This window comes from Caretta caretta, chromosome 15 (genome assembly GCF_965140235.1).
Source record: "Caretta caretta isolate rCarCar2 chromosome 15, rCarCar1.hap1, whole genome shotgun sequence".
NCBI lineage: Eukaryota > Metazoa > Chordata > Testudines > Cheloniidae > Caretta > Caretta caretta.
The window spans coordinates 26,385,230-26,411,051 of record NC_134220.1 but is presented as its reverse complement, the minus strand read 5'-3'; the positions used below and the strand labels follow the sequence as shown (position 1 = coordinate 26,411,051).

General features: G+C 42.1%; 1 protein-coding gene and 1 long non-coding RNA gene across 7 annotated transcripts in view; one reads left to right on the top strand and one right to left on the bottom strand.

Moving 5' to 3' along the window:
- Positions 1-25,822, top strand: part of KDM2B (lysine demethylase 2B) — a 172,188-nt gene that overhangs the window by 133,004 nt on the left and 13,362 nt on the right. For 5 of the 6 annotated variants that reach the window (XM_048820951.2, XM_075120054.1, XM_075120057.1 and 2 more), the window contains 2 exons: positions 18,031-18,255; positions 22,348-22,491. In XM_048820951.2, coding sequence (XP_048676908.1) covers positions 18,031-18,255; positions 22,348-22,491 — 369 coding nt within the window. Of the gene's footprint in view, positions 1-8,742; positions 8,902-18,030; positions 18,256-22,347; positions 22,492-25,822 lie in introns of those variants that run through there. The other variant, XM_075120058.1, reaches the window with a different exon arrangement.
- Positions 1,322-16,500, bottom strand: LOC125622718 (uncharacterized). Its single transcript, XR_007352780.2, has 3 exons — positions 16,313-16,500; positions 2,786-2,873; positions 1,322-1,981 (listed from the first exon to the last, which is right to left on the bottom strand). It is a non-coding gene; the product is annotated as an uncharacterized LOC125622718 (long non-coding RNA).

Genomic DNA, 25,822 nt, shown 5'->3' with positions numbered 1-25,822 from the left:
TATAAAGAATCAGACATCGGTTTCAAATTTCCAAACAAGAACAAAGATTTAAAAAATATGAAAAATCCCTTTTATTGTTCTCTTTAAAATATGTTTTTCTTAATCTGTAATTAGCATGAATCATTTCTTGAGATAAAACACAAAAATGCATTTTGGGTGGATAATGGACAAATAATTGTGAGTTGGTATTTTCTCAGTGAAGTTCTGAATGGATAAATATTCATGTCATACAAACCATCTCCACAATTGGTAATAGTCCTCTTGTATCGTAACAGAGAAGCTAATGATTGAATGTGATAGGGAGACTTGTCTTAAAGTTGGTTCTTTGAGGCCAGGGTTGAAGCACATTGGCTAGGCAATGTGTGGGGAAGCTTATGTAAGGAGAAAGTGGAGGCTTGCTATGGGGCTTGGTTATGCTATCCCCATCCCCTCTTTTCCATCTCAGAGCCCCTTTAATGAGGGAGAAGATTTGAAACAGAGGAAAAATCCTTCCTAGTGGTAAAACTGGTCAATAGAATGTTGAGTCTTGAAGGCCTTAAGGGTTCCATGACTGTTGAACACAAGACAGGACAGCTGAAGCCACATGGGAATTTTTGTTTTTGTAGTGCATGGTATATGAAGCATACCAAATATGTAACAGTTCCCTTCTCAAGAGCCTTAGAGTCTAATGAGACAGCAAGTATCCTACAGCACAGTACCACACAGAGAGAGAATGGCAAGAAGAGAGCATTGGAGCTGGGATACTGGCTACAAGGGTGAGGAGTGTCATCTCATTCTAAGTTCATGAAGAAAAACTAGAGAAATGAAGTGAAGGTCAGGAAGAAGAGGCAGTGAGCAGATTACATGGTTCCTGCTGTCTTCAGGGAGAAGTCACCAGAAGAGATTTAGAAAGACAGAGCAACAGGTGAAGAAGAAAGAATAAAGCCAATGCTGAATGCCAAAACTTACAAAAGAAAAGGGAAATGATTCTAAAGAAAGGATGGGAAAAGCCCCGAAATGAAGGGAAGAAGGACGGAAGTGAGAAAGCAGAGAAGGGAAGTAGGAAAAGTTTGAGGAGAGATGCAGAAAATGAAAGACCAGAGCAAACAAAGAGCAGAAGAAGAGAACCACAGGCAAAGCAGAAGACCCCTGTGGAGAAAGAAAGTGAATAATTTATACTGGGTAAATAATCCAGTAGTATAAGGGCTTGTTTAATTATGATATTGAATTGCTATTGAAAGAAAATTCATTTAATAATCTGAATTGCATTCGAATAATCTGCAAATAATATTTTCATATTTAAAATTGAGTCATAGTTAGTATTATGCATTATCAGCATGTATAAAGAGCCACCAGCATGCTCGGCTCTGTACAAGATGCAAAATAAAGCTAGTCCTTGCAGAATCTAAAATTCTGGGGTCTCTTGCTAACCCTTCCCCCCAAACTCATGATTCACAATGAGTGAACTAGTGGATACACAGGCATGTTAGCATAGCTGGGTATCAGGAAACACCCTGCACACATTGCAGTCCCCCTCCCCCCTTACAAACTTGTGCTGCATGGGGGATGTCTTCTGCTAAGCCAACCCCACTATGTCTAGGCACTGTATTAATACAAATAATAATAGTAGGTCTCCGATTAATGGCAAAATATCTCTATAATAAAGAGAGAACTTCCCTTCAGCTTAGTTGAACAGGGGAATGTTGTTTACCAGCCAGCATCATAACCTTCATGCTCCTTTTGAATTCAGAAATACAAGTAGTCCGATTTGGGAAATAGTGAGACATTTCCTTTACCTTTCTAGCCCATGGCATAATGAGTGGGATCCCATAGGGATCAGTTCTGGGTCCGGTTCTGTTCAGTATTTTCATCATTGATTTAGATAATGGTATGGAGAGTACACTTATAAAGTTTGTGGACGATACCAAACTGGGAGGGGTTGCAAGTGCTTTGGAGGATAGGATTAAAATTCAGAATGATCTGGACAAACTGGAGAAATGGTCTGAAATAAATAGAATGAAATTCAATAAGGACAAATGCAAAGTACTGCATTTAGGAAGGAACAATCATTTGCACACATACAAAATGGGAAATGACTGCCTAGAAGGAGTACTGCAGAAAGGGATCTGGGAGTCATAGTGGACCATAAACTAAATAAGAGTCAACAGTGTAACACTGTTGCAAAAAAAGCAAACATCATTCTGGGATGTACTGTATTAGCAGGAGTGTTATAAGTAAGACACAAGAAGTAATTCTTGCATTAATTAGGCCTCAACTGGAGTATTGTGTCCAGTTCTGGAGACCACATTTCAGGAAAGATGTGGACAAATTGGAGAAAGTCCAGAGAAGAGCAACAAAAATGATTAAAGGTCAAGAAAACATGACCTATGAGGGAAGATTGAAAAAAAATTGGTTTGTTTTTTTTTTTTAGTTTGGAAAAGAGAAGACTGAGAGGGGACAGAACAGTTTTCAAATGTGTAAACAGTTGTTACAAGGAGGATGGAGAAAAATTGTTCTTCTTAACCTCTGACAAGAAGCAAAGGGCTTACATTGCAGGAGGGGAGGTTTAGGTTGGACATTAGGAAAAATTTCCTGTCAGGGCGGTTAAGCACTGGAATAAATTGCCTAGGGAGTTGGTGGAATCTCCATCATTGGAGATTTTTAAGAGCAGGTTAGACAAACACCTGTCAGGAATGGTCTAGATAATATAGTCCTGCCATGAGTGCAGGGGACTGGTCTCGATGACCCCTTGAGGTCCCTTCCAGTCCTATGATTCTATGGTCTCAAAGTGTACTAGAAATATTACCTTCATTTTAAGAATGGTCTTCATATTAAAGGATCCTCCGTGGACATCCACCAAAAATGCACTCTGTTCTGCCTCCATTGGTCTCTATCTGGAATGTATAAAATAAGACTGGGATAAAAGACCCTGCTGCCTGTTAATGCTCTAGGGTTCTTGGAGACATACAGCTAAATATGCTGTGGGGAGGCTCCAGAGTTAAAGGATTTGGGGAGGAGGTGTGAGGCAGGATTTCTCTCACCCTCCAGCGAAACTCCCACTGTTGCTGATATAGGGAGCAGTTTCATGGGCCGTGGCTCTCACAAATTACCAAGTACTTTGGCATCACTCTGTCTCCAAAATTCTAATGCTGCAGAGCTAGAAGATTGCAGTTGTCTAGCACATGGAAAAATGGATTTGAAAATGTGATTTTTGCAGCCTTGGAAAGCCACTGTTGCTTGATAGCCAAGATAAGTGGTCCATTGATATGCACTGGAAACATCTGCATCACGCTTCCATTTTACATTCTCCAGCCGTCCTATGAACTACTCCTCTTCTCCTTCACTTCATGCTTTCTTCTGTTCTTTTCCACTGGCTGTCCTTTCCGGGAAGCTGCATTCCTGTATCTTTGGATTACTATGTAACTTTATACTGACTGAAAATCCAGAAAAAAATGAACTGGAAAAAAAAAAGCCCCAAAACTAAAGGAACCCTAACTGCTAAGATTAACACCAGCCCTTTGAATTATGCAGTAGACCAGTTCATCCACCACTGAAATGTAACAACTGTGTATCAACACACAGGAACATTACACTCTGCATGGAGCTGTATCTTAAATCTGTTGGAAAAGAGTAGTTAGTGCAGAATTTAGTGTCCTGCTTAGTAAGCAGCATTTCTTTTTTGTGAGCATGTTAACCCTGCACTCTGTGACCTGCTCTGGCTACTGATTGGTTTCTGGGATAATTTTTAAGATGTTGGTTTTGAGCTATGAACCTCCGAATGGCCTGGGACCCACCTATCTATGAGATCATCTCTTTCTCCATGACACAGTGCTACAGCTGTGGTCAGTGGAGGCACGTGAGCTGAAGCCCCTTTAATATAAGAGAGTTGGGGCAGCTAGCAATGTTTCCTCCATTAAAGCCCTGGACCTTTGGTATTTGTTTCCTTCCCAGATCTGTAATAGCCCAAGTTTGTTAGCCTTCAGGATATTACTGCAAAGCCCACTTTTTCTGCCTTTGTCAAAGGGAGAGAGTGTTTCAGTAGGATTGGCTAGTGGTGAGGTGAGATGTTGGTGGGGATTGTGTGGGGAGGCAATTGATTTGTGTTATATTTCTATTGCCACTGTGTTATTTGAACTGGGATAATTATCAGGTTTGTTTGTTTATTTTAGTAAAGATAGTTAAGGGTGTCCAGAGCATCGGATGGACTCTCTTTCATTATAGTTCAGTAAAAATTTGAGTAAATACACAGTGGTCTAGGACAGGCAGTGAAGATAACCTGTCCAACTGAAACTGTAAGGGAAGTTTGGTGGGCAGAATATCATCCCTGGTGTTAGAATTAGGGCATTGGGACTAATGCCTCTTCTCCTGAGAAGAGTGTTAGGAACTGTAACATCACCACAAGGGTTAGGACCTAGATTTAATGTCTCATCTGAAAAAGGGCATTTGTAGCATAACCAAGCCCCATAGCAAGATGCTTGGATAATAATTTAGTCCTATGACAGGTCAAGAATCTTAATTCATAAATACCACTATTAGTTATTGATTTTATCTGATGAATAATGCATTTTTAAAGTTTACTCTCCAAAAAACTCTTGTTCCGGCTTCCATATTATGCACGACTGCAGAAGCTCAGAACACAGTCATTATTCCAAGGTTTGTATGGAAACCAGACTGAGACTTTTACTGACTTCAGCCCCTGATAATTAGATATTTTACCTGATATCAGCTAAATAGAAGATTTAACAAAGATCAGTAAAAGAAGGCAAAGAAAAGTTAACCACAAAAATGCTTGGTTTGGGTCATTTTAAAAACCAGATTTCACTTCACTCGGAGAAGCATTTGACAAAGAAAAACTGGTTTTGGACAGAGAAACACTGATCTTGCTGAGCATTCACAGCTGCCACTGAAGTCAGTTGGCATTGCAGATGTTCAGCATCTCTCAGGTTCAAGTCCATGGAGCAGAGGGGTTTGTCTTTCCCCCATTTTGATTTTATTGCTAAAGGATATCTGCATGAGAATAAGATGTTGGCACTCATGTGCTTCTGCTGTTTGTGCCTCACTTCAAGTTATTATCTCAGTTTGTGACAACATAGTTTTCGTGGAGATTATGATATTGATGAGGCTTATATATGACTCCACATGAGATGCAGTCAGAGCAAATGATTCTTAATAGAAGAAAGGCCCTGCTTTCAAGTAGTTCTCGCTATGACCTGCTCTACACTTAAGTTTTATTAGTATAACTGTCAAAGGTGTGATTTCTTTTTCAACTGAAATAGTTATGCTGATAAAAGCCTTAGTAGGATGTAGTTATATCACTATAAAGGTGATTTATTCCAGTATATCTTCTTCTGCTTCCTGAATCCAAATAAGCTGTACCCAGTATAAGCACTTTTTATATGGACTACATCCACATGGGGGGAGGAGGAGTTGTCATTGTAACTATACCAGCATAGTTAAAGCAGCAAAACTATCTAGTGTAGACAAGCCATAGTTATATGAAAGGAGGGAAGAACTAAACCAGAAAATATTCTGTATGGTAGAGTTGTTTCTAAAGATGTTTGTCAAAGGTTTCTTTTAACAGTTAGCTGCTCCATAATGGTCAGATTTTGGGGGTACAGTTATAATCCGAAAGTAGCTATAAAATGATGGGGTAGATTTAGTCTTTTCAGTCATTTCAGATCACTTTCGCTCCATTTATAAGTCAAAAGCATATTTTTTCTATCTGCAAGCCTTGCAAATTGTCCTTGGGATCTGAGAAGCAAGGTGGGTTCTTTCAAGGAGATGCATCTTCACTAGAAATACAGATTCTGCCATTAAAACTCGTTTATCAGCTTTGTCAATTATGAATAAGGCCAACTAGAATCCTTTCTACCATAGTTGTGATGGCTGGGCAGCATGGCTTGAAATGGTCTGGGTCATTTTTAAGGCTTACATCTTGTCCTCCAGAATCACCATTTTCTTAATTATGTCTCTAGCCTTTGTAGTTGGGGAGAACGCCTTGAAAATGTGAACCAAGTATAATTGATGCAGGGATGTATGCCTCAGTTTGCAGAGCCTGAAGCAACAGCTCTGAGAGCTGTGAAGTGCACCATTCATATTAATGGGGTATTAACTCAGATGTCCAGTTAAAATAATTTAAATGTCAACAGTGTTAACTTTCATTGCTGATTTACGGAGGTAGGTGATTTATATTATGATTTACACAATCTGACATTTCATTTTGGTGTCACCTGTGGTGATTCTTGGGAGATGCTGCAATTTATTTCCCCCCTAATATGGCTCATGGAATCAAAAGGCTCCAGGGGAGTAACAGAGCCCAAGGATGGGCATCTAAACCTCTCTCCTCAACTAGCCCAAGCATTCCCACAGAAAAATGGAAGCCTGGTCTGCCCTTGTTGCAGTTGGTGTGGGACCAAGCATCATCCTTCCTGACTCTAGTAGCTGCTGCTACTCCCTCTGTTGGAGGCTGTCTGCAGACTCAGGCAGACTTCTCTATATTGTTTACACTTACTTCGTGTTTTCAAGTTTTCTTTGTAGCCATTAAGGCTACAAACAATTTTTTTTCACGCAAACTTGGATTCTGGAACCCAAGACACCTGTCTGTTGTGCCTATGCCTTAATCTGGCCCTGCTTGTAGGTGTATTTGAACCCCCCTGTGGGGGAGCCAAGCCTGAGAAGTCAAGCAGAGTCTCTCAGATTATATTTTGAACATTTGCACAATCTGCTCTGAATGATGTCTCATTTCAAGTGGGCAGAGCTTGGGAGAGTACTGCAACTCCAATTTGAAATCTGCAGGGTATTACCAACAGAAGTAAAGCCAAGGAGCAGATATCATTTTAAAGTACACAGAGTAAGAATAAATCATATTTATATAATTACTTTTCTGATTTTAGCAGCTCCTTGGATCCACAAATACAACCACATGCAGAGTGTAGATCTGATCTGGTGTTGCTATCTAAACAGTTTTTTTAAATGCCAGTGTCTCCACCTAGAGTTCCACCCAGCACTTTGAATTTGTCCTTCTGGATTCTATTTCTTTTGAGGTTCAGAAGTAGTTGTCAAGTGGATGAGATGGTTTCAGCACTAAACATTTTCCTCACCTCTTTTTTTCTTCTTGAAGGGGCATAATCGACTTCTCCCTGACAAATATTTTACTTAATTTTGTCACATATAACAGCTGAGATGATTTATAACTGATGGAGATGAGAGAAAAAATACACACTTCTCTGACATTTGTTTACCTGATACCTTTGATTGCAATTTGTGTATAGCCATTATTATAATGAGGAGTCCGGTGGCACCTTAAAGACTAACAGATTTATCTGGCATAAGCTTTTGTGGGTAAACTCCATACATCTGAAGAAATGGTTTTTTTACTCCACGAAAGCTTACACCCAAATAAATCTGTTAGTCCTTAAGGCGCCACAGGATTCCTCGTTGTTTTTGTGGATACAGACTAACATGGCTACCTCTCTAATACGATGTCATTATTGTTTCCGCTGTAAAGTTAGCCTGTTATGTGAGTCTTCTATAGGCCCAATTCTGAAGATTTAAGCATCTGCTTAACTTTATACACTGGGTGAAATCCTGGTCTCACTGAAATCAATTGCAAAATTCCCACTGACTTCAGTGGGACCAGGATTTCACCCTGTGAGTTAGGCCCATTAATTTAAATGGGACTGCTCACTCTATAAGTGCATAAATTAAGGACATAAATCTTTGCAGGACTGGAACCTTCAAGGCACAAATGGGGTCCTCATTAAGATGCTACTAGCACTGTGTGGCCCTGATCATGACTGGGGCTTTATATACTTTTGTATAAATATTTAACCCTTTAAAAATAGGAATGTGATTGTAGAAACACAAAAACTGGCAGGGAGACCCAGATGCAGAGATAGTCGTGGAAACTGCACCTAACTCACATTTTAAAAACCTGACTTTTACATGTAAAGTTTTCAGTGTCCCTTGAAAAGGTGATCTGTTTAAGGAGATGTGTAAAACAAAATGGAAGCAGTAATAAACAGAATGCCTTCTTTTACTGTCAATTCTTACGCAGCTGTGAAGAATATTCTGCTGAATACTGATACTGTGTAAAGCTAACACATGTGTTCACTATCGCCCTCTAATTACATCAGAACACTTCAGTGTTCCCTGGCCTGGGAAGGGATTTGTTGTTTGATTGCCGTTTTAGCTGCTGCTTCCACGTGCACCAGAATGTTGCAACTACAAAAACCCACAGCTTTGCATTTTAACTCGGGGGCTCTAAATAGCTCTTTCCACTATCCTTAACAGCTACCCGCTGCTGTGCATTGTAGGTATTTCCTTTTCTAAAAATAATCTTTTGCAAAAGACCACTCCGCCCTCACCTAAAAAAAATCCCAGTCTCCGTTTACATTTGCTTCAGCAACATCAGCCCCTTCGCACTATATGTGCATCTATTAGTTTAATTAACAGAAGGCTGTTAAAAATAATACCCTCCCCCAAGAACTAATTGAAGTAGGCAGCAACCCCAGACGTGTTCTCTCCAGCCATGAAACTGACTGAGCAGAGAGACGTCTCGGAAAGAAACCTGTTCTTACCATACACTCCTTACGCCCTCCCCTCCTTTATCTATGTCATCACAACCACTGGCAGGCCTTCTTTGTGTAACCAAATAGCTGCTGGATGGCAATTGGTCAGTCAGTCAAGGCCGGCCCCTTCCTGGATGGGCTTTATGAATATGCATGATTCCCTTCCCTTCGCTCTCCCTCCCCCCTCCTGCGCGTGTGTGTATGTGTGTGTGCGAGAGAGCGAAGCTCTGCTTCTAGCAGCGGCAGCAGCCTTGCTCCAGCCATGTCAGATTGTTTCAGCCTGGGCCCACCATGAGAAATGGCCATGTCTGTGAGTGCAGACGAGGAAGATTATGAATCGGAACAGGATCAGGTTAGGATCTTGGAGGGTGTAGACGGGAGGGGGATCTAAGGCAAAGTTTGCACTAGGAAGGAGGGGTTGTGGTGGGGAGGAGGTTGTGAGAATGCAGAGTTACTATGTGATCTGCTTTCACTAGAAAGCTAGGGGGGAGGGGGAAGAAACAATGTGAGATCAATGAATGTATCATCCTAGGGTTTCCCTGCCTTGCCAAGAAAAGAAGAGTGGGAGCTACTCATGTTAAAGGGTAAACACCTAGGGCACCTTACGTTCTGTGTTTTAAGGGCAGGCCTTTGAACTTAATGGGTTTTTAAAAATCAGATGCAGTTTCTTTTCTCTGAGACACACAGCTTTCCCCCACCCTAGCAGCACACTGCTGAGCATTAAAATGGACCCTTGTGCACACTGTACAAATTGTTTCATTTAAAGCTGTTTTTGGTACATGGCTGAGCTGAGCTGCTTTATAAATACCCATGCATATTAGGGAAAGTGAGGTGGGTGGGATTATGGTCTATGCTGTTCTGCTGTTTGTGACTGTAGATTTTTTTGCTGTCGGCCGGATCCCAGGAGGTACTGAGAATCATCAACTGGTATTGATTTCAGTGGGTGTGCTAAGCAACCCCTACATGATATTCAGCACCTTGCAAGATCAGACCCTGTATGCTGAGTTGATAGGCAAGTACAGTTACAGTATATGTGGGAGGGGTCTCCTTGTTAAGTTTTTATCATGTCTAGAATTATTTTAATAAGACTCCTCAAATATTTGAGAGATCTGTGACTTCAGTAGCCTAATACTCAACTAGTTACTTCACCATACTTTGATGTATACTCATCTCCACTTCCAGAGGTGGAATAAAATAAAACAAAGGATGTCTTAAAAAAGAGAACTTTGCCAGTCTCTCTGCAAGGTTTATTCTTCTGAAGGTTTTTTTTTCCTCTTGGGGGAGGAGAATAAACTTTAAATTTATGAAGTAATCAGTAAAATAATCCAGAACATATGTTCTAGATTGCATATTGTACTCTCTTGCAGAACAGCCTAAGTAATTAAAAATATGCTCTGAGTAGAATTAAACATATGTACGCAATTAAAACAGATAAACTTTTTCATAACCTAAGGTGTTCTGCATTTTAAAATAAATTTGAAAAATGATTATTCAAGAATTTGACATACTCTGCCATAAGAAGATAGACTCAAAACGTAGCCTGTTTCATCCTTAGTAATTTTGCTACTTGTTTAACCATTAGTTATTGCGCTAAAAGAAGCAAGGCTAAATAAAAAAGAATTTAGATTTAACAATTCCTTGCTACAGTTTCCCTGGCCCTGCTGTATTGTATGTTGCCCAAAATAGTTAGATTTGTTGTATTACCAGTGTGCAGTGGTGATAGATGTTTGTGCACTAAGGCTCTATTGGCTTGTGGAGTAGTGTTGTCCAAGAATGGTCTTGGGTGACTAACTTTATTAAGAGTACTCATACATTCTGAGGACAGAGAGAGTTTACAGGCCACTGTTGCTGCTTGATTCACTGCTAAACTAGACAAGGTGTTAAAGTTTCCACCTGCTCTTTTTTTTTTTTTAAACTATGTCCTGCATATACCCACCTGGCTGCTTCCATTGGTTTGCTTGATTTTGATGTGACTGTTATATACTTTTAAAGTAGCTTAGCTATAAGCAAGAGGGCAAGATTCGTGTCAGTGGCACTATGCTAGATATAACATGGAGGTAAAGTCACTACTGAAAATGATGGTGCTTAATTGATTTTTAAACGTGGTTATCTCCCTCAGATTTTCACTTCTGATAAAATCTGAATGCCTGTTAACATTTTAAATATTACTAATTTTAAAAAAAACACACCCCCTAAAATAGAGATTCTTTCTGCACCATGAAGCTCTATGAGGCCTGGTCTATACTTAAGTTTTACCAGAATAACTATTATGATTAGGCATGTGATTTTTTTTTTTAAACTGAAATAGTTATACCAGTAAAATCCGTACTGTGGGTGCAATTATATTGACAGATATAAGGCACCTTTATACTAAATAGTTATCGACCTTCCCATATGGAAATAAGTAGACCAGTATAAAGCACCTTTATCATGATATAACTGCCTCTACTCTAGGAGGGTTGTATTGTTTTAACTTAACCATTAGAGTTAAACATAATATATTGATAGTCTTGGTGTCTGCTGCCTTAAACTAGTTCCTTCCTCATTAGTGTCATCTTACCGAGAATTGCTGCAGTGCCCCCCCTCCTTCACCAAATCAAGAGTTTCTATCTAGTGTGAGGTTTCCTACTTTAAATAATGGAGGGGAAAGAGTTTAATGCTCAAGAACTGTTGACTTCTCTGCGTTTGTCGAATTCAAGGTTGGGTGTGTGTAATGGAGCCACAGTCTTTTAGGCAGTTAATAAGGGCCTGTTTTGGTTCAGGCTAGTGCTTTTATTGCTCGCTGTATACTTGGCTAGGGCCTGATCTAGACTCAGAAGTTAAATTGGCGTAACTACAGTACTCATGGGTATGGTAACAATGCTGACCTAACCCCCAGTGTAGATGCAACTAGGTCAACAGAAGAATGTTTCAGTCAGTCTAGCTACCATCACTCAGGGAGGTGGAGTTCCTGCAGCAACAGAAAAATCCCTTTCATCGTTGTAGGATGCATCTGCACGACAGTGGCAAAGCTACAGCACCGTAGCTATGCCACTGCAGTGCCCGTAGTGTAGACATGGCCTAGGTGTGGAATACTTGTAAGACAACAAGTGTCTGTTTCTATCTAATGGTTCTCTAGTAGCCTACATAAAGCGAGCTTACTATTCCAGTTCCCAGTGGACAAGTGTACACATCTCTGAGCCCACGACCACAACTGATGATGTTTGGTAACCTGGCTGGTGTTCTTAGCAGAGATCAGGAACTCATGGGTACTCTGGAGATCCAACTCCCCTCTCATCCGTAGAGGTGGTCTTTGGAGTTTGGGGCAGAAGCATGTCAGTGGGATATTCTAGGAAGCTTCTGCTGTCACTTCCTGTTTTGTGGATCAACAAGGAGGTTAATTTTACCAGAGTTTTCACCAGCACTACATTTGTGGGGGTTTTTTTGTTTTTTTTTTAAATGAACTTAAGCTCCCACTAAAACCTTGACACTCAATAAATGATAAGGAATTAACTGAGTCAGAGGTCTGCTCTACTCTGTTTGGTAGTCAGTAGGTTTCTGTTGCACCGAGTAACATTGTAAGAGCTGATGGCTGCTATGTGCTGTGGTCAGAATTAAGATGTGGCTGCTTCTGGCTAACTTCTTGGCTCCTTATTTACCTGATGATATAACAAAAATATTTGTATTTAAAATTCCTCTATGTTGAGGTTCTTCAAAACCTGTCTTATTGAGAGGCAGCATGATCTAGTAGTATGAGCACAAGACTGGGAGCCAGGAACTCGTAAATTCTAGTCCTAGTTCAGTCACTGCCATCAGTTGTGGCCTTGGTTAAATGACTTGACTTCAATGTTTGCCCATCTATAAAATGATGGGTAACGTACCAGCTGTGCAAGAAGGCTGTGAAAATTGGTTAATGTCTATACAGCACTTTGAAGATGTCAGACCGTAGATATGTGAAAAGTGTTTTTGCTATGAGTGATTTGTACAATGCATGCACAGGTTTTTGTGTAATTAAATTCAAATTCCACATGGATCACAAGTGGAATTAGTTGGGTCTCATCCCATTACCTGCTTGTGTAAATCTCAAAACCACCACACAGTTTGGAACAATCCTGACTCTTTCAGGAAGGAAATCAGACTGGAATGATAGTAGAAGGTGTTGCAAGTCAGGGTTGAGGTGCATTGGCAGAGTTGTGTGGAGGGGGTTTGCACATCCCTGCTTGGAGTGATAAGTGCAGAAGCCACTCACACAAAAGCTGTCTTCTGGGCACCAATATCCCTCCTCTTAGGGGCAAGCTGGGTCCTCCTTTTTCCCCAGACCAGCACACCTTGTCCTTGGACCCCACCCTCCCAAGTAGAGGATGCTGTATGTGGGTGCCTGTGCTGACATAATGCCACCATAGCCCTGATGGAGTAGTGATAGCAATGAGGGCCCCCACACAGAGTTCTCTGCTTGGTGGAGTGGGAGGAAGTCCACCCACTTACGATGCTTGGGGCAGTTTACACCTCTTGGAACTATTATGTCAGGCCCTCTCCAGAGTCAGGCTGGTCTCAGTGCATTGATTAACCTCAGGTCATATTTTTTTAGCCTCTCTTCGCGACCATGAAGTTTAGAACCTTTTTTGGTAAAAATGCTGAGATTCTGATCAAAGCTGGGGCTTCAGGCATGGCCTGATAGTGCCTGTGCTTTAGTTTAGCTCTGGTCTAAAACCTACTCAGAATGGGAACAATCTCTTTGGCATCTTCACTGCCTTAGGAAAATGGTTCTCCAGCCATGATCTCGTAGTCCATTAATGACTCCGAACAAGCTTTGGGAGGATGCTGACTTTTCAAGTTACGTAACCCTAATCACATACGTTTAAAATATGTGTACATACATTAGACACTGGCTTAATGAGTTCTGAATACTGTTTCTGCTAGGTGCTTTTCATTTTAAATGACTATCTAGAAAGCCTTAAAAGTATGAACCTAAATTCTGTTTGTTTCTTCACTCTCTTCATGTCAGTCACTAGAGCATGTTCTGGTTTGTTGTAGGGCTGCTAATTAACCTAATTTTTCATTACAGCAAACAGCAGGGAAACATTTTGACTTTTGGGGAAGTAGGAAAACTGGGGGTCTGATAAACTTGACAAGCTTTCTCCCTTTTGTTCTCCTCCTCTAACATCTCCCACTACCACCGCTGCCCTCCCAAAAGTTAAAATTCAGGGTCTCCGTTCATAGGCAAGACCACATCTTGCTGTTCAAACTAGTAGTCTTTTTCAGTCCTTAGTGCTTATAAGATCGATGTGCTGAAACTGCACCAAGGTATACGTAACCAGGCTGATGAGTAAAGGTTTCCCAACTCACCAAATGATCAAGCACATGTCATACCTAGGATAACTTGGTTTAAATCACTGATGACCTGATTTTTAAGAGCACTTGCAGCTCTCATTGACTTCAGTGAGGTTTGTGGGTGCTCAGCACTTTTAAAAATCGGGTTACTAATCTCTCAGGGTATATCTACACTGGAAAAAAACAACAACCCCACAGCAGTGAGCCTCAGAGCCAGGCATACAGAGCCACCTCCTTCGCTGGGTTTCAGAGCCTGCGTTCCAGCTGAGCAGGAATGTCTACACTGGTATTTTTAGCACTGTAATTCGTGCCTGTAGGCCCAGGCTCTGAGATTTGCTGCCGTGGTGGTGGTTGGGTGTTTTTTTGTTTGTTTTTTTTGCAGTGTAGACATACCCTCAGTGCTGCCCCAGTTTTCCTGTCTGCACGATGGGGATATTTACTACTTATGTCACAGTGATAGGAAGATGAAACTAAATTTAGTTTTTGTAAGGGACGGACTTTGCAATTCACAGATAAGTGTTAGAGTGTTTATAGCCCAAATGTGCCTCAGATACCCAAACCACATGTGTGTATCAGGGTATGTCTACACTGCAATTAGACACCCACGGATGCCTGTGCCACTTGACTCAGGCTGTGGGGCTCAGGCTAAGGGGCTGTTTAATTGCAGTCTAGACATTCAGGCTCGGGCTGGAGTCCGGGATCCATGACCCTCCAATCTCACAAGGTTTGGGAGGGACAAACTGTTCTCTTGAGGTCATGGCAAGTTCATAGGCTTTGGACCTCAACACAAGACCAGTAGAGCATTGATGTTAAGGAAATCTGCAAGGCCTTTAGGGGGTAAGCTGGGACAGGGTATATTCCTTTATCAAAATGTTTAATTGTGAGGGATTGGGGAAGGAATGGTCACTCCTCCAGGATCCTCTGCTCCTTCCCCTACAACAGCCCAATGGGTCAGTGGCCCCTCACTCTGGCAGAAGAGGCATGGGCACAGCTTCCTTTGAAGACCCTTGGAAGTTGGAGGGTAAGTAACAGAATTGCTTGAGGTAGTCATTGGGATAGATTTGGACTGGCCCCCTTGGGATGGACTTCATGAGCTGAAAGAGATCTTTTCAGTCTAATTTCTGATTCCTTCCTTCACAGCCCTGGGACTGAGCCAGAGCTGACTTTTGGGGACTGGAAAATCAATGGGCACAGGGTGCGAATATTATCTTGTCAGGGAAGGATGGGGGCTCTGAGGTGGGAGATGAGGGACCCCTTATGTCCTAAAGCCAATCCAAGACTGAGCTTGCTGCCTACTGCTTATTTGAAGATGGAAGGTCTGAGTCTCTTGGCTAACATCAGGCTGGAATTTAATGTCTGGCTTTTTGCCACACAATAAATAAAACACAAAAAGCCCCAAATCATGTAGGAGTGTCCTCCTTCAGTTTGAATCTGAGCCCCTTTCTAGGAAAGCAATCCACAGGCTAGATTTCATACTAGTGGTGTATTTAAACTACCAAGTTACAGCCCCAAGAAACTGTATACAAGGCCACTCTAGCCTCACTAACCAGGCTATCGTTAGACTATGGATTGGTTTTGGTCAATCAGTACAAATAAGGAAATGCGAATAGTCAACTGGGCGGGCTGGTGCTATTGTGTATTGTAGTCTGAAAGATCAAAGGTTTGCATCTCTTTATTTTTCTTCTGAGTATTAGGGATTTATAAGGAAATCCAGGTTGTGTGATTCTGTCTGGCTTCAGATTCAGTCTCTGTCCTCTCACCCCTCCTGCTTTGTTAGCTGCAGTTTCTGACCATGTTAAATCCCATTTGTTAGATGTTGTGCCCCAGCTAGCTGCCAGTGGTTGGGGCACAGGCCTGGAAGTCAGGGAGCCTGGGTCCTCTTCCTCGCTTTGCTACAGTGAGTACGTTTAGCCTAGAAAAATAGTTTTTAAATACAACTTAACATGTTTTAATAAACACTAATGTCGATTTCAGAGGAACAGCCGTGTTAGTCTGTATTCGCAAAAAGAAAAGGAGTACTTGTGGCACCTTAGAGACTAACCAATTTATTTGAGCATGAGCTTTCGTGAGCTACAGCTCACTTGCCTTTTAAAAAAGATTAGCTGGTCATAGTCAGGCTTGGTGGGAAGAAAGTAGGTTTTTTCTGGTCAGTGATGACAAATATGAACCTTGTTGGTTATTTATATGTATTTTATTACATGGTACGCTCACTCTTTAAGGCCCTGCTTTGTGCTCCGGATTTTGCACATTACCTGTGGGAGGATTGGGTTTTTGCTTAAAGGAAGTGCTAGACCATAGTGTCAAAACTAAAGGGAAGATTGAGGAACTCATCCCTTATTTGGGTACTACTAACCCATCCCTGCCAGACCTGACTTTATCTCTGCAGTTCATATAAACACTTCTGGAAAGCAAGTATTCAGTCTTTAGAATGTCTGAAATGGTTTTTAAAATACCTGCTTTTGGTTCATTTTCTGGTGGGATGATGCCTCTTCTCAATGCAAATTGCACACATTGTTTGCTGCTTTGCTTTTGTTCCATGCCATGTATTTTTCAGGAGCAAAACATGAACCTTTTACAGTTTGCTTAATATAAGTGTGTGATCTACTTGGTGTTTTCTCCCTCCTCAGTTATGATGATGTGTCTGTTTGAATGGAAAAATAAGTTAATAGATGCCCAGTTCCCTCCCTTCTCCCAGCAGAACCCCTGGGACATGGGTTTCTCGCAGGTGAAAGGAGAAAATGTGTGTTAAAATAATGGCAGCCTATCACAGGTAACTATAGAAATTAGATACAGAGCTTGTTAGGTCAAATCATATAGGGAGATTAAATATGGCTCTGTGTGGTTTTAATTGTGGTGTGTGTGTGTTTTAAGAAAGAATGGGGAAAGTTTACAAAACCAAATTAAAATGTTTCTGTGAGCCTTCCTTTTTTTAATTCCAGTGGATAGTTTTGGGGTGGGATTTTTTCAGATTTTGGTTTGTGTTTTTTACCAAACCTTCCCCTGCAGTACTAGCTACCCAAAGTTAGATTTGCACTTGTACAGCTGGAAGAGAAAGTGAAACTATTCTGCTCTCTTTCGACATGCTGAGAAATGCATAAGGTAGGCAAATCTCAAAAGTAATAAAGTAAATGGAGTTTGCAGCATTTTTTTGTGAGAGCTAGAACATGATCAGTAATGCAAGAAGGAATTGGGGAGAGTGGTTAGATATGGGGCCATATCTTGCTCAGTTAACCTTTATGATCCTGTAGAAGTCACTAGTGCAGATCTTTTAAATCAAGAAGAGAATTTGGCCTCTGTCACTTTCCCTTGAATGTGGAAGCATATGGCTGGATTTCTTGATCCAGATGCCCAATAGTGGATAAGTGAATATGTTGCAATTTCACAAAGAATCTTTTAAGTTAAAAATTTCTCAGTACTTCTCAAGCTTCTGGAAACATGGAAAAAATGTGCTTTGTACAGCCTTTCCAGGCATCTCTGGTGAGAAAGTTTATTGCCTGTAATGTAGAATTCTAGTGTTTCATTTTTGAATACCTGTTTGGTGGTGTTGGAAGAGGGATTGCTGGAAAGTATTCTATGGTGCCTAGGGCTCATATCCTACTTTATCACTTATGTGAATTCAAATTCCTCTTCCCTACCATGATTTCAAAGTTTACAGTGTACCACCTAGCCTCTAAATTTACTTTCACCTCCTCCCTGGATACCTCCTTTTCAGATGGAGGAAAATAGGACCAATAGCATTATCGAAACATCAGCCTGGGACCTAGGAACTGCTCAGCTCTGACACAGATTCCCTCTGTAGCCTTGAGTAAATCACTTGGGCCCCAGGACTGCGATGAGCTGCGTATGAGTACGCTTGTATTGAGTTCAGTGGGGCTCCATCTGTGCAGAGCTCATTGCAGGATAGTGATCTTAATCTCTCTGCTTCAGTTTCCCCATTTGTATAAAATGTGGTACTATCTCAAAGGATGTCGAGAGGGTTGGTGACTCTAAAAGCGACAGTGTGTATGTGCTAAGTATATTCTAGCTATAAAGATGAGATGTGCATTAGAAATATACATAGATAGGAGACGTTGGCATCAATAAAATATTCCCCCCCCCAAGTAAAAGGAGATTCTGTGTCTTAAGCAATAAATATAATGAGATATTCATCCTGTGTCTCTGGCATTTCCAGAACAGAACAGTTGGACGACCCAAAGGGAAACTGGGCACTGCCTCTGCAGTGAAGCTAGCTGCTAATCGGACGACTGCAGGAGCGCGGCGGAGAAGGACGCGATGCCGCAAGTGCGAGGCTTGTCTACGTACAGAGTGCGGCGAGTGTCACTTCTGCAAAGACATGAAGAAGTTTGGTGGGCCTGGAAGGATGAAGCAGTCCTGCATTATGAGGCAGTGCATCGCAGTAAGTGTCCAGTTGTAGCTATGGCTCTCTTGAGACACCTTGACAAGCCTTGTTCTGGTGGCTTGTGTCAGAGTGTACCTACCCATCTTTCAGAGGTCCTACTGTCCCTGGTGACTAGACATGGGCCATAGAACTCAATCCTCAAAGTTCATCTCTCCTATTTTAAAAGCAGTCGGCAAAGCAAGCCTGGATCCCATTTGAGAGATGCTTCTCAGACCTCTTTCCTCCCCCTTCTCTCCAACCTTATTTAAAAATGTAATTTTGGATTCTCAGTAGGTTTGGTGTGGGGGTCAGCATGAAGAGAGGATATTAAAAATGTGCCAAAACTTGCATCTTGAATATGAACCTCTTTGAATTTCAGGATGGTGGAAAATTCAAGTCCGATTCAAAACAAAGGATGGGGGCGGGGGCCTGTCTTCTGCTTTGGATCTTGTCAGAAACCAACCAACTGTACCACCTCAACTAAAGAAGGTGGAAATCTTGGGCTAAAATCTCCCACAATGTTGACACTGTTGGAACCTGGATCTCAGACTAAACCAGATCCAGATTTGAATTTGCCACCTCCTCAGCTGTTCCTTTCACACTGAGTTGCTGTGTTGTTCCAGTGGGTATACATCCACTCTCTGAAGGGAGGAAACTCCAGCTTTTCTGTCCCATTTTAGTTGTGGTTAGCTGTATTTGTAAGTTTGAGAGTTTCCCCTGATGGATTCAAAGGCCTTATCTGTGCTGGGATCAAACTGTGCTGGCTATTATTACTATTTGCTTTTTTTTTTTTTTGAAGGAGAAGCACATTGTCTGCTGGTGGTGGTAATACTTCTGTAGTGGCTTCCATCTGATCTTAGTTTAGTCTCCCAGCACACCTATGAGTTACGTACATTTATTAACTTTATTTTTTATTTGAGGAAACTGAGGCAGAGAGAAATTGTGCTTTGTCCAGGGTCACACAGCAAGTGAGTAGAAGAGCCCTGCATAGAACCCAGATCTCCTGGGCCTGATTTTCAAGAGTGTTCAGCACTCAGCAGCTCCCACTGTTCTCCATAGGAGCTGCTGGGTGCTGAGCTGTTCTGAAAATCTGGCCCTCTGGCTCCCAGTCCTGTGCTAGGCCATTCATCCCTTTTAGAACAGGGGACGTGGATTCACTTCTTCTGGGTATGTTACTGGCTCCATCAGACTTGCTCCATGACCTTGATCAAGGTTTTTAGCCTCTCAGTGCCTCAGTTTCCTGATCTGTAAATTGGAGGGAATACCTCCCTCTCTGTAAAGTACTTTTGCAGCTCTAGCATGCTTTTCATCCGAGTACTTTCAATGATTATTAACTGAGCTGTGACATGAATTTATTGACCAGTTTGGATGGAGAAATTTTTTAGTCATGCTAGTCAAATCTTGCTCCCTCTTCTTGTTGAGGGTCTACCGGAGGTTTATAACATGGCTTCACGGTCTCAATTGGTCAGGGAAACTGCTATCAGCAACCAGTTTCAATCATAGTGTATAGTCCTGATCCCTGTGAAGGAGACGGTTAGCAAAGTTGCACTGTTCTGTCAGCCAATACTTGAGGGATGCTCCATTTCTTCTGAGTAGTCCTAAACAAAGCAGGGCCACTCCTGCTTTGGGGGGAAAACAATGCTAAAACCATTTTCCCTCTCTCTGACCAGTTCAGGTGTGTGTCCAGAATGATCACAGACCTTCATGGAACTGGATTCTGTTCTGGGCATCTTTCCCTATATTCTATGGGAAAATATTTTTTCCTAGATCAGTTCTATTTCAGCAACTTTATGTCAGAGAGCTGTAGTCTGATCACATGATTGGGAGTCAGGATGCCCATTGGTGCTAGTACCAGTGGGAATCTTATTTCCACTTCTCCCTTGCAAAGAAGGCCTGTAGAATTGTCTGGTTACAGTTTAAAATGGTTCATTTTGAACCATTGTAGTTTGTAACCGTGCCTCGTGTTCCACTAGCCATCCTGCCTTATATAAACTTGGTCAGTGTGTCCTTCGGTTGTTGCAATAGCAGTACATTGTGGGTACATATCCCACAGTTTCCAGCACAGGTCCTCAAGGCGAGGCTTTGTGGAAGTAATAATCCACAGTTTGTTCTAGTGCTGTTCAATAGATTTTTGCTTTCCAGTTTAAAAATATCAATTGTATAAAGAACATAGGTATTTGGTAACATTACAAGCCTTAAGAGAACCTGTACTGCACTTCATAAAACAGGAAACTAATCTGCATGAAATGACTGAAGCTGCAGTAGCTCAGAACAAGAGAGGAGATGAGTATGTGAGATGTTGTGTGTTGCACAGAGTGGTTCTTCAAGGTGATGCAGGGGCATTGTGCTGGGAGGACCAATTGTAATGGTTTAGCTGCAATACTAGCAGTTTGTCAACATGGGCATTTCAGTGGTGTGGGGTGACCTGCGGCAGGATATAGAACTGGAGACCCTTGCCCCAAGCAAGAACAATTACAATAATGCTGACAATGTCTGTGCTTTTGCAAACACTTTTGTGCATAGACATAGTGTGTTACAAACATGGCAGCTGCTTGCAATACAAAAAATTTCTAGTAGGCAGAACTTCTGTGGCTTTGAACTTAACTTCTGTCAGTTTTCCCCAACTGCAGACTGGAGATAATCTCTCAGTGTGTCTGAGGATTAGTTAGTTAATGTTTTAGAAAAGTTCTCTAAAGATGAAGTGTGCTGCATAAGAGTTAAGTATTTATTGACATGGTAAGGTTTAGAAGGGTTACCAAAGTTTAGATATTAACAGTTGATGTATTGGGCAGGCTGAACAGTAGTATCTTCAGTGTCACTCATTTTATTTTATCCTGCCTGAGATTTCAGACTATCTGCAGATTTCAGTCAATGTAGTTATCCAATGATGGTTTGTTGGGATTTGTATATACTTCTAAAATGAATCCTTTGCCATGAAAGCCAGTTCTGAGCTCTTGAGTGGTTAATAGATAAGTAGTGATATATAATGGATGGATAGATAATTATAACCAGCTTCTTTTGAATGTCTTTGTTCCTCTCCTTGTCACAAGACTTGTACCATATTGCAGCAAACCAAGTACTTGTGTAACTCCCACCTGCTCGGTGTGGCACTCTGTCCTCCTCAGCTGTAGAGATGGAGTCTGCTACAGCCTGGACTAAGAGAGAGGTGTCTTTTAGCTCATGCAGTAAAGGCTCATGCATTTAACTCAAGAGGTCCCAGGTTTGTTCCTTGCTGATGACATCCAAGGTGGTCAGCGTTACACTTGTGTGTGTTTTAGTGCAAAGACAGTTTCCTAATTAGACTGACATTCTGGCACTTTGATACCAAGATAAGAGAAATAACTAAAGTAGGTGGAGAATTGCAGCATCTTAACTGAGATCTGGCCTGGAAGGAAGAATATCTCCATTGCTAGAAATTCACCCCTTTACCTCCTGTGTTCTTATACAGTGCCTACAAAATGGTATCCTAATCCTGATAGTGGCCTGTAGGTGATACTATGATATAGATATTAATCATGGTTAGATCTGGGAGTTGAGAGATTTGGGTTCTGTTCCTGGTTTTGCTGTGGACTTGCTTTGTGACCTTGGTTGATTCCCATAACCTTCCTCTGCTCTTTCTCTAAAATAGCGTTGCTGCCTACCTGCCAAGGGAGGTTATGAGGTATAATAGACCAGTGTTTTTGATGTTCTAATTTCTCTTCTTTCTTCTATGTCACTCTGTTACCGTAAACTAACTCAAAAGCAGGGTTCTGTATCTGTTTACTGTAAATTTCTAAGACCAAGACCAAGGCCTATGTGCTGATGTAGTTAAGTGGGCAGGATTCATCCCTCGGGTTGTCCATTGACTTTAGTGGTATTACAGCGGGCCAGGATCATCCCTAATGTATATCATTCACTATTTGTTGCTCTGGAGCACTCATCCTGCCATTGACGTTCAGTGCTTCTTACATTCATTAGTTAGAGTTGGTGGCTCTCAGCACTTTATAGAATCAAGGACCCCATACCACAAACTGCTTTGAGATTAGCCAAATGTAAAATTAAATGTCTTGATCGTCTGCTCCATTATGTTACCTATGCCCTAATCTCTCTCTCTCTCATCTGTGCAAACAGCCAGTGCTGCCTCACACCGCTGTGTGTCTAGTGTGCGGAGAAGCTGGGAAGGAGGACACTGTGGAAGAGGAGGAGGGCAAGTTTAATCTCATGCTAATGGAATGTTCCATTTGTAATGAAATAATACACCCAGGATGCCTTAAGGTGAGTCCAGAGAAATGACACTGACAGTAGCAATAAATAGAGACAGTCACTTCCTTCAGTTATCAATAAAGTAAAACTAACTGCTTGAAAGCTTTTTTGTGAAAACTGTATGAGAATGTAGAGCTGGTGCAAGGTGCAGGTTGGCCGCTCGGGAGCCCAAAACCCTCTCTAAATAAGGAGCATTACTCAAGAGGATCCTCTTTGACATTTAGTAGCTAGTAACCCCAATGAACAGGGAAACCACTGCTTTCCCAAAAGAGCTTTCAGATTCCTTCCACCTCCTTAGTATTTGACATAAGTAAAGATTCCTCTCCTTAGCTATTTCCAGGTAAATAACTCTGAGGTGAGGAGATGAACCTGTGAACTTTCTTAGAGCTTCGGAGTTATTTAAACAAAACAATTTGGAAGTTAGGAGATTAGAACGTTGTGATTCAAATAAACCTAAATGTCAGTCTGGAAAGACACAGTGAAAATTCCAGTGCTGACCCAACATCTAGCTCTTCCTCCCCTTACAAATGGTAGTAAATGTGTGCCTCCCACCCAGCCAACCTAGCTACTATAGGAAAGAAACTGAATTTGTCTGTTTAGATGGATTACAATAACATGGTCTGGTTGTAAAATAGTACAGCCTGCATGCTGTTCCCGCCTGGCCCTTATTGGGTGTAGGGTGGTCTTAGGCCCAACTTGTGAGGGTGAGTAGGGTAAAGGTTTAGTTGTCTGTTCCATATGTTGCAGGTAAGTGTGGGCAAAGTTGATCTCTGGCCTAGAGTTGAGCATGGGGACTCGGGGCAAACTACGCATGTCTACACTGATTAAAAAAAACTTGTGGCATAAAGTCTCAGCGTCTGGGTCAGCTGACTCAGGCTCGTGGAGCTTATGCTGCAAGGCTAAAAATAGTGATGTAGATGTTTGGGCCTGGGCTGGAGCTCAGGCTCTGAGATCTCTCCTCTTGCAGGGTCTCAGAGCCCAGGCTCTAGCCTGAGCCCAAACATCTAAACTGCAATTTTATAGCTTAAGCCCCATGATTCTGAGCCAGCTGACCTGGGCCAGCCTTGATTGTGCCACAGGTCTTTTATTGCAGTGTAGACATACCCACTGTGACTGGGGTAGAGGCAGGATCTTCCACTTGGATGAAGTCAGGAGACTGTATGAGAGATGTTGTGGTCCTTTGCCTGTACAGAGAAGGTTTGTCTCCCACCTTTAACTAGAGTGTTCTTGCAGTATGTAAGACTGTATGTGTGTGAGAAGGAGAGAGAGATGGCTTCTTTAGGACAGTGGAGGGTGTATGGCTGGAGCGTTCAGTGATTCAAGAGCAGAGTTGAAGCTGGCAATGAAATCTCAGCTAAGTATTTCTAGACTCTGACATTTGTAAATTAAAAAGTCTGTTTCACATGAGTTAAGACCACAATCCCCACACTTACTACCAACCTTTCTACGCCTCAGAAAGGACAAATGGGTAGCTCAGTTCATGTGTTTGTCCAGACATAAACCTTGTGTTCAGCAGAGACTAGCTCCGAGCTCATTGAGCTTTCCCAGCAGTGTCTGTGTCCCGGTAGTCTCTAGGGAACACAGCAGGTATGTTTTATACTTCCGAAGTACTCAGCGTTAGCCGAACTCTGCTCCCATTGACATCAATGGCCATACCCTTCAATGGGAGCAGAGTTAGGTCAATACTGAGCACATCTGAAAATCCCACCCTCTGTGTGGGCTTTTGCAGCCACTTGACTGGGAGACTTCTGAGTCACTCCATTCCAGAACTGATCCTGGGAGCGATTTCTCCAGCTTGAGTCACTCAACCATTCTCTTCATCATCATCATCCCAATTTGTGGTTAAAATTGTTTTGGTATTGCCACAGTAAAATGTATTCCAACATCCCCTACTCCCAGAAGGCAACAGTTGGTGCCTGTGGGACACACTGTGACGGGAAAAATACTTCTGTTCCAAAAGGCCAGAGCCCCATGCTCTGAATAATGCTGTCTGTATTATCTCTCAGCTCCTTAATCTCTGGGTGAGGAATGGCACAAGTTTCAGAGGTGCTCAGCACCCACAGCTCCTGTTGTAGACAGGAGGGTGGGGGAGGGCAGGCTGCAGTTGCTCAGCACTTCTGAAAATGAGGCCTTTAGTGTGTTAGCGAAAGAGTGGAGCTAGTGGTTAGCAGGGGAAGGAGCTGCGTAGTCTGTCCTGCAGGGCACGTCAGTCCTGACCTGCAGCACTGCTTCACTATTGCAGTACACCAAACTCACATGCCCAAACTACTCCAAATTTTCCTCTGTCCTTCCCTCCAGCACCACAGAGTAACATTATTCAGGATTTGGCCTGCAGGACAGAATCACTGTTTAGTGACAGTTGAAGCACTGACTTCCCCAAACCAAATTTGGGGCTTGCTGACATGCAAGCTAGCTATGCAGGATGTGGGTCAGACCTGTGAAATTCAAGCAAGTACTACTGCTGTCCTGCATATTCATGACCAGAGACTAACCAGCCAAGTGCTGGTTTGGTAACATAGAAGAATCACTTCCAGTGTCTGTGAAAATGGAAAAGTTTGAGATATTTGCAGTTCTGCCCTGGGAAAATAGGTGTAGGTTTTTTGTTTTGTTTTTAGCAAGTAAAAACAGATAACACAGCCTAGGATTCCCTTCCCTATCCCTGGCCAGAAACATCATGTCAAACTGAGCTTTTGGGGGGCCCCTTACAGCTTGTCCTAAGAAAGTGTTGTGTGGCCTGGGAGCCTTGTGTATCTCCTCAGCTTCTCTGGAGCTCCCAGAATTCCTGGTGACCTGTAGCAGTGTGGTATCCTCCAATGCCTTTTCTGTAGGTGATCCGCTCAGGGTGGCTGCCTTTGACATTTATTTACAGGACGAAAAGGACACTATCCCACCAGGGATTTGGGAGCCTCCAGTGTTTTCAGATTTCTAAGGAACCACATTTAGTTTTTTCTCAATAGAAGAGTGTTCCCTCTTTCCTTTTAGTCTCTTCGTCATCAAGATGTGTTCTTGGGGCAGCTTATTTTTTCCAAACCTTGTGAATGAATTTATTGCTAATGAGTGCAAGAGGATGAATGACATTAGGTGCACTGGTAGAGAAGCATGCATGGAGTCTAAGACCTTCTCTATACAAACACTGCTGTGCCAGTACACTTCATTCCCCACTTGTGTCACCCCCTTCTTATTCTAGCACTGCCATGGCACATGGCTTTTGCTTAATGTGGTCAGATAAACACTGTGATTCCCACAGCCTTTAATAGGACAACTGCATAGTTGTGTAGTTCCACATTTAAATACCTTGAATTGCTGTCGTCCTGCTGGACATTCAGTGCTGAAGGAGCTACAA